Source organism: Bos mutus, chromosome 23 (genome assembly GCF_027580195.1).
Source record: "Bos mutus isolate GX-2022 chromosome 23, NWIPB_WYAK_1.1, whole genome shotgun sequence".
Taxonomy (NCBI): domain Eukaryota; kingdom Metazoa; phylum Chordata; class Mammalia; order Artiodactyla; family Bovidae; genus Bos; species Bos mutus.
This window is the reverse complement of record NC_091639.1, coordinates 6,317,715-6,329,915: the sequence shown is the minus strand read 5'-3', so window position 1 is coordinate 6,329,915 and position 12,201 is coordinate 6,317,715. Positions and strand designations below refer to the sequence as shown.

At 39.0% G+C, this 12,201-nt stretch overlaps 1 protein-coding gene across 1 annotated transcript in view; it reads left to right on the top strand.

The window, feature by feature from the left end:
• The window catches only part of LOC102270916 (uncharacterized), a 302,710-nt gene that overhangs the window by 193,172 nt on the left and 97,337 nt on the right, over positions 1 to 12,201 (top strand). The window contains exon 12 of the mRNA XM_070361434.1: positions 9,936 to 10,199. Coding sequence (XP_070217535.1) covers positions 9,936 to 10,199 — 264 coding nt within the window. The remainder of the gene's footprint in view (positions 1 to 9,935; positions 10,200 to 12,201) is intronic.

Below are 12,201 nucleotides of genomic sequence, written 5' to 3'. Positions count from 1 at the left end.
ATCTAGAAGATTGCAAAGCATGTCTAGTAGACTGCAAAGCCTGTCAGCCCCTGCTTAAGCTCCCCTAGTGGATCCATTACACTCAGGCTAAAAATCCAAATTCCTTACCTGGCCCTCCAAGCTTTACATGATCTGGTTCCCATCCTCCTTTCTAATTTCCTTGCATGTGGCTTTTCTGCTTGTGTGTTTCATTCGAGTTTCACTTTCTCTTCTCTGAACAGACCAAGCTCATTCTTATTATAAGGTCACTGTGTTAAAGGTGGCTTCTGGCCATGAGGTTCCTCCTCTAGCCTTGACACTGCTGTCCAAGGTCAAGTGCCCCTTCCTGAGACAAGATTTTCTTAATAAAATAGCTCCTCCTCTGGTCATTTTCTAGTATATCTCTAATTTCCTTTTATTATTCTAATATCCTTAGTGATCAAGTAGAGCATTTATCACTATTGATATCATCTTATTACTTGTCTTCTCCCCCACCAGATTGTAGCTCAAAAAGAAAAAGAAGTTTTGTTTAATTGTTTTTATCATCAGTGCCTAAAACTGTTGCTGAAGTTGTCATTTAGTTGTTAAGTCATGTCCAACTCTTTTGGGACCCTATGGATGATAGCCTACCAGGCTCTTCCACCCATGAGATTTCCTAGGCAAGAATACTGGTGTGAGTTGCTGTTTCCTTCTCCAGGGTATTTTCTCTGGCCCAAGGATTGAACTAGCACCTCCTGCATTGGCAGGCAAATTCTTTACCACTGAGCTACCTGGTAAGCAGCAAGGGTGTGGTTGCGTAGTTTCATTAAAATGGTTCTCCTTTTACATTTGTTTGGTATTGAGTAATACCAAAAAGAGATATTTGCTGAAATATAAATGGGCTTTTAATAAATGTGTGTGAATGAATGACTGAATGAAGGGAAGCATAAATTTGGATATGGCTTTTGACATAGTCAAATCAATAATGTTAGTAGCTGGGAGAACATGAACAAATCATTACTTGTCTAAATCTTTTTTCAATCACCTGTAAAATGGGCTAATATTAACCACATTGACATGCAGATCAAACGTTATAATGTGCATGTAAGAGCTTTGTAAAATATAAGATGCTGCACAGGCATTAATATTATCGCCAGATATATCTTTGGTACCATGTGGGTTTCCCAAAGGGAAAGTGTTGATTAGCAATTATTGCCAAAAATTTTATCCTTTCCAAATGATGTATTTGCCTGTTCCTTGTAAAACCATTTGTGGTTAATTTGTTGGTCTTTGATCTAATCAGGCTGCAGATGTTCAGAAATGCCATCTTTTTGTGCATTGAGGCTCAGTCACTGGGGTTTGTAAAAGTAATGGGCTGTGCCCAATTTTTCCCCAATGTCTTCAACTCTCAGGGACAATGAAGGGAAAAATCTATCTTTTGCCTAACAAGGAGAAACTGAAAAGAAAATTTAACTTTTTGTTTTCACAGTCAAAAAAAAAGGGGGGGCGGAATATGGGGGGAGAAATCCCAGAACTAAATTTTCTAAATTAAAATATTCAATTAGATTTTGCCATCTCCCTAGAGTGAAATATTCTTAGTTGAACATTTGAGTAGCATGTGAAGAGATGAGTTATGACATATTGAGGTTGAGGTCAGGTAATGGAATTGCGATGTAATGAGATGACATGCCATATATTTCCTCTTGATTTCAGTCATGTTTGATGGAAAATGGTGGCAAGGCCATATTTTTTAGCCAGTAATTATTCAGGTATGAATCAGTTTGATCTCAGACAGAATTGTGGTTGCCCTGAGCTGCGGTCAATTAGACATGTGATCAAGGACACACGAACCTGTCTTGTCTTGGTATCTATATTGGACATTGATTCTCAAAGTCTCTTCTGAAGGACCATGTGAATCACTGTTACCTTACCCTGCCTGTAAAAATCAAAATTCCCAAGCTTCACCTCAGACTTACTGATTTAAGGACGAGAATGGGCCCTAGAAGTCTGCATTTCAAACAAATGCCTTTGGGTAATTCTCACACAAACCTAGATGGTCCTTGAGGACATCACTGCACGATTGTGAATGTTTCCCAAATAATTAAATTTGTTCTTAAGAAATCACAAAATGAGATTCAGGGACTGTAGGTTTGAGAGATCATAGACCTCTAATCTCATTGTAGGGAGATTTTTATTTCAGAATTACTAATTTGTAAGCTACCTGATGAATCTAACACTCGGACTCATTATTTGTATTAAAATTATAGTTAATTTGCAATGTCATGTTAGTTTCAGGTGTATAGCAAAGCGATTCAGTTATATACACAATTGTTTGTTGTTGTTTAGTTGCTAAGTTGCGTCCGACTCTTTGGAACCACATCGACTGTGGCCCGCCAGGCTCCTCTGTCCATGGCGAGAACACTGGAGTGGGTTTGCCATTTCCTTCTCCAGGGTATCTTTCTAACCCAGGAATGGAACCCGGTTCTCCTGCACTGGGAGGTGGATTCTTTACCAGTGAGCCCCCAGGGAAGTCCATATGTGTTTATACACATATATATAAATAAATAATATAAATTTTATATAAATAAATAATATACAAATTATATTTAAATGAACAAATAAACATATAGCATTCATATTTATAAATATATATAAACATATAGGCATTTGCATTTGTAAATACATATATATATTCCGAAAGACTCATTCTTTAAGGATCCCGGAAGATGAAGTTGTTAAGGGTGCTGGGATGATGGAGTTCTGTTGGAGGAAGCATGTTTTCCCTTGATAAGCTCTGGGTCTGCTTTTGATGGCTGAACCCAGTGGGAACAATGATGGAGGGAACAGGCTGAATACAGAGAAACATGTCGGGGAGAGCCCAGCTCCTTAGTCTGTAGGGATCACGGGGGACAGGAAATAGGGTTTAGAGAAGTGGTCCAGAGCCTCTTCACCAGGAATCCAAGGTAGGCCCTCTGATGCTCACCTCCAACACTCAGGAAGCACAGCATGAATGGCTCTGGAGCTCATTGCCAGGAATCAAATCCCAGCTCTACCCTCTACACCTATTTTCTGTGTGACCTTGGGTGTGACCTTGCCCCAGTTCTCTTTGCCTCAGGGCATCACTTGTCACATGGAGTAAACAACAGGATCTACTTTGTACAATTATCATAGTGATTGAGTTCATAAAGACAAAGTGATTTAAAAAGTACCTTGCATTTAGTCAACTTTCAATAGAGATGAGAGCTCCCCTGGTGGCTTAGTGGTAAAGAATCAACTTGCCAGTGCAGGCAACACAGGTTCGATCTCTGGGTTGGAAAGATCCCCTGGAGAAGGAAAAGGCAACCCACTCCAGTATTTTTGCCTGGGAAATCCCGTGGACAGAGGAGCCTGGTGGGCTACAGTTCGTGGAGTTGCAAAGTGGGACACAACTTAGCGGCTAAGCGATAACAACAGATGAATAGTTGATACTCTACTGTTAGGATTAAGAAACTAAAAAAAAAACAACAGTTTCTAAAACAGGGAACTGGAGCTATTACATTTGCACACAAAGCACTGGTTTTCCAATGGTGTAGGTGTAAGATTTTTCTCTTTTCTTCTATGCAGAAGCTATGAGAGTTAGAGCTGTTACCAACCTCTGTCCTTGATCCTCAGGCCAAGATAAGTTTCCAAGAATAATTACTTTCTTTCATCCTGCAAGCACAAAGACAGGGGATTAGAGCTAATTTGTCTATTTATTTATCTTGGCTGAGGGAATGGAAGGGAAAATAAAATGGCGCTATTAAACTCTCACTAGATAACCTAGATTACCCTGTACGCCTCTGTCCAGAATTGTTTGCCTCAAATAGAACACTTTGCTGTTTTCTAATGCAAATTAAATACACTTATTTATTTTCATGACTACGCTTATTCCTTACAGAATATGAGTCTCCAAAGACATCATTTTGTTCTCTTCCCCTTCTCCCTACCTGCCACCTCCTTTTCATCACCGCTGTCCTTTCCCCCCAGTCCCTCCTCCACCCGCTTCCCAGCACTTTGTACATGGTGAAACCAAGATCCATCCTAAGATGGTAGGTTACTTCTTTAAGTGGTAAACTGGGATTTGATCTCATGTTTGTATGATGCCAAAGCCCATGCTTTTAACCCACAAGGACATATAGATTTCTTTTTAAATGAGAGAAAGAATTACATGGGGCAGGATTGGAGCAACTGGGACTGAGGTGACAGAAATATAAAGTCAGAACCATTGAAGATGCATTTGTAAGAATTCCAACCAAAGCATCATGTCCAAGCTGCGTCATTGCAGACCTACCACAAACAACTCAAGTATTACTGGGTACTCTGTTTGTCTACAGAAGTGCAGGTTATGTGCATATTCAGATGTTCCTCTACTATTGACTTTATCATGCTTACGTGTGTGCTAAGTTGCTTCAGTTGTGTCCAACTCTTCACGACCCCATGGACTATAATCTGCTAGGCTCCTCTATCCATGGGATTTTTCAGGCAAGAATACTGGTGTGGTACCATACCCTCCTCCAGGGGATCTTTCCGACTCAGGGATAGAACCTGAATCTCTTATGTCTCCTGCACTGGCAAGTGGATACTTCACCAATGAGCCACTGACAAAAGAGCCACTAGAATTTTGATTTTATATCCAGTGACTTAGAACTATGTTTCTGAAGCTATTTTGATGGAATAATTATATTTATACAGTAGTTAAGACTGGATGTGGTCAGGACTTCCCTGGTGGCTCAGTGGTAAAAAAAAAAAAAAAAAAAAAAACTTCCTGCCAATGCAGGAGACACAGGTTTGAGCCCTGATCTAGGGAGATCCCCATGCCTCAGCGCAACTAACCCTGTGCACCACACCTACTGAGCCTGTGCTTTAGAGGGTGGGAACCACAACTCCTGAGCCTGTGTGCCACAAGTACTAAAGCCAGGGCTTGCTAGAGCCCGTGCTCCACAAGAGGCGCCGGCACGATGAAAAGTCCACGCACTGCAACTGGGGAGTAGCCACCACTCAGCGCATGGGAGAAAAGCCCACTCAGCAATGAAGATACAGCACAATGAAAACTCACCGCAACGGGAGAAAAGCCCACTCAGCAATGAAGATACAGCACAATGAAAACTCACCGCAACGGGAGAAAAGCCCACTCAGCAATGAAGATACAGCACAATGAAAACTCACCGCAACGGGAGAAAAGCCCACTCAGCAATGAAGATGATACAGCAGCAAAAACTCAATGAAAAAAAGCCCACTCAGCAATGAAGATACAGCACAATGAAAACTCACCGCAACGGGAGAAAAGCCCACTCAGCAATGAAGATACAGCACAATGAAAAATAAAAATTATTTTAAAAAATAAATCATCAGTGTTCATGCATCTTAAAAAAAAAAAAAAAGACTGGATATGAGTTAGTACAGAGCAGGGAATGTCAATCTTTGTTATTTTCTGGTAAGAAACCCCCAACACTTCAGTGGCTTACGTGCATTCAATATTCCACATCAGTCCAGATTGTTAAAAGTTCAGCAATTTTTCCTTTACCTGCAAAGTCTCTCACTCAATGACAGACTTGCTCCCTTGCCTGTTCCCTGAGATTAAAGGTACTTCTAGTCCTAACTCATATATGAAGGGTTTATCCTGAGATTCAGTCTCTCCTAAATTTCTTTATGTCCAAAGTTCCCCAAGGAGTTCAGAAATATACACAATTTTGTAATTTAATTGAAATCTTTTCTTCATTACAGTAAGAATTATGGTCATTTATAGCTGCCTCCATCGTAAGAAGAAGAACTTTGAAGAAATATTTTTGAAATTACTTTATCTTTTTTTAAAAATAACTTTTTCTTAGTATGAAAACAATAGTCATTCCAAATATTTCAGAAAATCCAGAAAATTGAAAAATACTTTGTCAATGTGCATTTTCATCATTTTGTAAGACTTCCCTAATCCTTTCTGAGTTGCTTCAATTTAAAAGTATTTGGTGTCCAAGTGGAAAGAATTTTGCTTTCTCTTCCAATCCTCCATGCAAACTTCAGGCTTCCAAATTCTCATTTGTTTCTTTTCTGCTTGTTCTCCACTCTCCTTTCACATGCATCTTCTATAATATGGAAGATCAAATGCATTGCCTTTATGTTTCGCAGTGAAATTCACCCTGTACTGTGTCTTCCTTCAAAAAGAATGCCCTTGATGGTACACAGAAAATAAAGAGAAAATCATGACCTCCAACTACTAGGGCTTTCATGATGAGATAGTACTGATAGTTGGGGGCAGACCGATCCATTTATTTCCCTTATTATAAGTATTCAGTGACAAAGCTACAGAAAAATAAGGAAGCATAGCATCATAGGCGTGTTAAGTTGCTTCAGTCATGTCCAACTCTTTGCGACCATGTGGACTGTAGCCTGCCAGGCTCCTCTGTCCATGGGATTCTCCAGGCAAGAATACTGGAGTGGGTTGCCATTTCCTTTTCCAGGGGATCTTACCTACCCAGGGATTGAATCTGTGTCTCTTACATCTCCCACATTGCAGGCGGGTTCCCACCTGTGAAGAAGTCTACCTCGTAGGAGGGCTGTGGAAATACTCAGGTTTATGGAAAGGATCCTCTGAGAGATACAATGAAACTTAGTGATCCTTTCTTGCCATGGAGGAAACAAATGAGTCCCAAGCTACACATTACTGGGCAAAAGGTCTCTCCTATAACATACAGCATGAGAAAGGCAATGAAAGATTAACATGACCGCTGCTGTCAGATAAATTCCTGTATGTGGTAACATATGGCTCTGATCCTCTTCTTTAGTCATTATCAGTGACTAGGTTTTGTCTTAGTCGAATACTTATTTTTGGAGGAGGGGATCATCAGGGTAATTTCACATGACAGCTCTATCTTGTGAAATAGGCTGAAATGAAGTTTCTTTAGTGCCCAAAGCCTGGCTTCTTATTTGTGTTGTTACAGGTGACACGATGGTGCCTGATGTTTTGCACCAGGTGTTCAGGTTATGCTTGGGAGCCTAGAACTATTTCTTGTGCACAAAATGTTACTTGTGCTTTACGTATTTATCTGATGAGGTTCAATCAGTCTTAAAATGCTCTTTTCTCCTGTATGAAAATAAACTGTAATCTGAGTCATAGAAATAGTTGGGATAAAGTCATAAGACAGATAGTAATAATAATTGTGTGTATTCACATTTTATGAGCATTTTTATATTCGTTATACAAGCTGACAAGTGCATCACCTCTATGAGGAAGATGCTTATAATTTTGTTTTTTTATGGGTGAAGACATTTGAGTGCATGGAAAGTAAGATACAAAAAAAAGAAGTGACTTGCCGAAGACCACAGGAAAATTGATGATAGAATTGGGTCAGTAGTGAGTAACTTCTTAATCTGTTTTGAACATATCACTGAGTAAGATCAGGTTAGTATAAGAAGGCATTAGTTTTCACTTCTAAATGCAGGGATAAAACTGATGAAATTACTATAATAGCATCATTTCGGCTTCATTTTTAAACGATGGTCGGAAACAGGTTTCTGACTTCCTTTTTCCTCCTCTGCATCACTTAGCTTTTATTCTCTTATCACGAGGTTACTCACAGCCAACTAGCCAAATGAAAAGTATGGCTTGATTAAGAATCTCTTTTGTCAGTAATTTGTGCCTAATGTTTTTAGCTCTCCCATGGGCTGTTGTAGAAAATGGTAAATCTGGTTTAAATGAAACCTGATCCTGTTAATGGTTTAATAGCAGCTGCCACAGGGTTATGGCATTTTTCAACAGATGCTTCTGCTTCATTTTAAACATAAACCAAGTCTTGGAATACTTACACAAATCATATAAAATATCCCTACACACTTTTGGTTAAATATATTGTTATAAAATAGTCTTAGAGAAGTCCCTATCTTTGCCCATTTATAAATAAAATAAAATAGAGAATAAAAAAAATAGGCTATAGTCTATTTAAAAAAATAGATGATTCATGTCTTCAGTTCAGTTCAGTTCAGTCGCTCAGTCATGTCCGACTCTTTGCGACCCCATGCACTGCAGCACACCAGGCTTCCCTGTCCTTCACCATCTCCCGGAGTTTACTCAAACTCATGTCCATAGAGTCAGTGATGCCATCCAGCCATCTCACCCTCTGTCTTACACTTGCCTAAAAATTTTTTTAAAGGCTGAAGAATGGGCTCCATCTCTTGTCCGGGGACATGAGTGGTGGCTTGGTTGATCCAATGGTTCTGTCCATCTTTAGGCCTAACACTATTTATTTAGCACTGACAAATTGCTTACACAATGATGTGCATTCTAGTGTCAACTGAAATTCATAGTAGTCACAAAATTAAATGGGACACTATTTTTCTTTGAAAAGGTAGACCTTGTAATAGTACTTCAAGCTATCATTCTGCATAGGATTAGTTTCTCTGGCATATGATTGTTTAACCATTTTCTTTTTTTTTTTTAAAGCATTTCTTCTGGTCAAAGCACTTGTGCTGGATACACCAATGATACAAAGATAAATGTCAGGCAAAAAAAAAACAACAACAACAAAAAAACAATGACTGGTTCCAAACCGGGAAAGGAGTACATCAAGGCTGTATATTGTCACACTGCTTATTTCACTTACATGCAGAGTACATCATGCAGAATGCTGCGCTGGATGAAGCACAAGCTGGAATCAAGATTGCCAGGAGAAATATCAATAACCTCAGATATGCAAATGACACCACTATTATGGCAGAAAGCAAAGAGGAACTGAAGAGCCTTTTGATGGAAGTGAAAGAGGAGAGTGAAAAAGCTGGCTTAAATCTCAACATTAAAAAAGCTAAGATTATGGCATCTGGTTCCATCACTTCATGGCAAATAGATGGGGAAACAATGGAAACAGTGACAGACTTTAGTTTCTTGGGCTCCAAAATCACTGCAGATGGTGACTGCAGCCATGAAGTTAAAAGACGCTTGCTCCTTGAAAGAAAAGCTATGACCAACCTAGACAGCATATTAAAAAGCAGAGACATTACTTTGCCAACAAAGGTCTGTCTAGTCAAAGCTATGGTTTTTCCAACAGTCATGTATGGATGTGAGAGTTGGACCATAACTCTTCAGCTGAGTGCTGAAGAATTGATGCTTTTGAACTGTGATGTTGGAGAAGACTCTCAAGAGTCCCTTGGACTGCAAGGAGATCAAACCAGTCAATCTTAAAGGAAATCAGTCCTGGATATTCATTGGAAGGAGTGATGCTGAAGCTGAAACTCCAATACTTTGACCACCTGGTCCAAAGAACTGACTCATTTGAAAAGATCTTGATGCTGGGAAAGACTGAAGTTAGGAGAAGGGGACGACAGAGAATGGGATGGTTGGATGGCATCACTGACTAGATGGACATGAGTTTGAGCAAGTCCAGAAGTTGATGGACAGGGAAGCCTGGTATGCTGCAGTTCATGAGTTTGCAAACAGTCAGACGTGACTGAGCAACTGAATTGACAAAAGACAGAAATAGTTAAACAGAAGAGATACCAGCTCAAGCAAAAAGAACTGAAAGCACAGTGTACCTCTTTAGTTAGCATATTACAGGTTTGAGTCCTAAGACTCATACGAGGCAGAATCTAGAACTGGCAGGGTAGAGTCTGTCTTGTTTTTTGGGTCTTATTTTCATGATGGTATATTTGCTCAATTACCTTGGCCTTTAACCATTATTTATGTAAGTGCATCAGTGCTGTGTTTTTAAGGATGAACAATAACAGTACAAATCAACTCTTTCATGGTCGTACTCAGTCAATGAGTTGTGTCCAACTCTTTGTGACCCCAAAGACTGTAGCCTGCTACATTACTCTGTCCATGGGATTCCCCAGGCAAGAATACTGGAGTGGGTTGCCATTTTCTTTTCCAGAGACAAAGCAGTTCTTAACTCTAAATGATCTGTAGGCATCACTGACTGTGATATGTTTCTAAATACCAGTATTCCAATCTTCCCTTGTCCTCATATCTGTCCTAGGTACTCCCGCCTAAGAAGGATGTGAAACTTGGCATGGCTTTCTTGTTTGAACTCTTTCTCCTTCGTGGGAAATATACTTATGTCCACCAGGTTGTGGGCTGGGCAACCTTCCCTTTGTATGATAGCAGCATGGATGTGGTGGAAGGAAAATTCAAGTGTCCGCTTCTCCGAGGACATTATGATCAGAAAGTCGACAGCTTCAGGAAAACGGAAGATCTGATTTGCTTGGACCTGGACCACTGGCTGTGCAATCTCTATTTTCAGGTTTGCAATGGGATTTTGTTAGTGGAAAAAAGAATGTAAAGAATTTCTAAAGCTGCTTTTCTCTAGCCTTTAGCTACTGAAAATTCCAATAAGTATCAATATCAAAAACCTATAATAGGGGTTATCTCAATATTAATTTCTCATTGTTGTGCTCAGTTGCTCAGTCACGTCCAACTCTTTTGTGACCCCATGGACTGTAGCCCACCAGGCTCCTCTGTCTGTGGGATTTCCCAGGCGAGAATACTGGAGTGAGTTGCCATTTCCTACTCCAGGGGACCTTCCCAATCCAGGGATTGAACTCATGTTTCTTGCATCTTCTGCACTGGCAGGCGGACACTTTACCACTACCAATTTCTCATAATGCAGATTAAATTGATGTCTACGAATAAGGGGCAAAATTCTAGAGCGAGTAGAAATCTTAAGGATAACTTAATCCAAACTTCTGTCTTATGAATCAGGACAGTTATCTAAGTCCCTGATTTCTCAGTTTGCAGTCTGTTGTTGCTGGAGCAGACTGGTCTCAGCAATGTTGGGCAGGGGTTGTATTTCTTTTTAGAGAGCTCTTATTGAGCTTCTGTTGTGTGTTGGGCATCGCTTGTTTCAGAGATATAAAACAGATAAGACGTGGTCTCTGCCTTTGGGATGCTTGACATTTATTTGATGAGACTGACAATAGATAGCCCACATTTCCACAGGATGAAAGTGGCCATTAGAAATACACATATACCATATACCATGACTTCAATGTATGCTGCCTTGTTTATGTCAAAAATCTAAAAAAAAAGCAACTTGGGTACACACCACTAATTTGTATAGGTTTGGCATTCTATTTTTTAACCCAGTCTTTTAGCAGAACAGCTGTTGCATAAATTCATTTTAGGCCAACACCATGGAGGATCCAAAAAAGAAAATAGTAGCATACTTGAAATGTAAGGCGTTCCAACACATTTTGGTCTATTTATTTTCCTCCTATACGTCCACATTTGTTCTTCCTCTTTATGTCGTTTTTCCGGAGTGCTTATATCATGAAATGCTATGAGTTTTCTTCCTTACCATTGATTTTTTTTCAGTCTACCTATCTATTTACCTACCTGAGGTAAATAGTAAATATGGACATGTTCAAGAAACATGTGTAGTTTTGACCTAAAAATCATCAGCTACATATCCTTCTTATGTGATGATTTTCTTGTTTTCTATTTAAGTTTAATTGACATTTTTTTCCCTTTTAGCTAATTCAGTTACAATGTTTTGTCAAAATATATTTTTGTTGCTCTCTGGTTATACTGTTAAGAAAACCACTCTTAGATGAATACGTGCCCTTTTAATTATCCTGGGAATAGTGGCATCTTAAAAATAAATCTGTTTTCCCAGGTGGCTCAGCAGTAAGGAATCTGCCTGCTAATGCAGGAGATGCAAGAGATGCAGGTTCAATTCCTGAATTGGGAAGATCCCTTGAAGAAGGAAATAGTCCACTCTAGTATTGGATTCTAGTCCTGTTCCCAGTTATCTTGATTTGTTTTGAAGTGAAGCTCAGGATCAGAAGTTTTTAAAAGTTTCTAAGGATTAGGAACATGGATATAAATAAGTGTGAAAAGGAAGATCATAAATGAATCCAAAGGAGTTATTGAAAAATCACCCAAAATTTTTTTGAAGAAAACCCTCAATAAAACTATTTATCGAATTGGTGACCTGAATACTATCATAGAGATCAAAATGAAAATGAAAATATAGCTGTTAAAGAAAATAAATTTTGGTATACGTTTATTAGATAATGTAAAAGGCATTTATAATTTGTCATTAAAATTATCATTGTTACCTAACACTCAGTGTTCTATAAATTATGGCATGGACTTTGTTTCATGATAGATAATTTAGTTAGCACAGATATTGATAATAAAGAGATACACATTTTATATTTGAGATAAAATCAAAAAGTGATGTTTAAATTTTACAAGGTCAGAAAAAATGATTATTTGGTAAACAGCATTAGAATAACTTGATT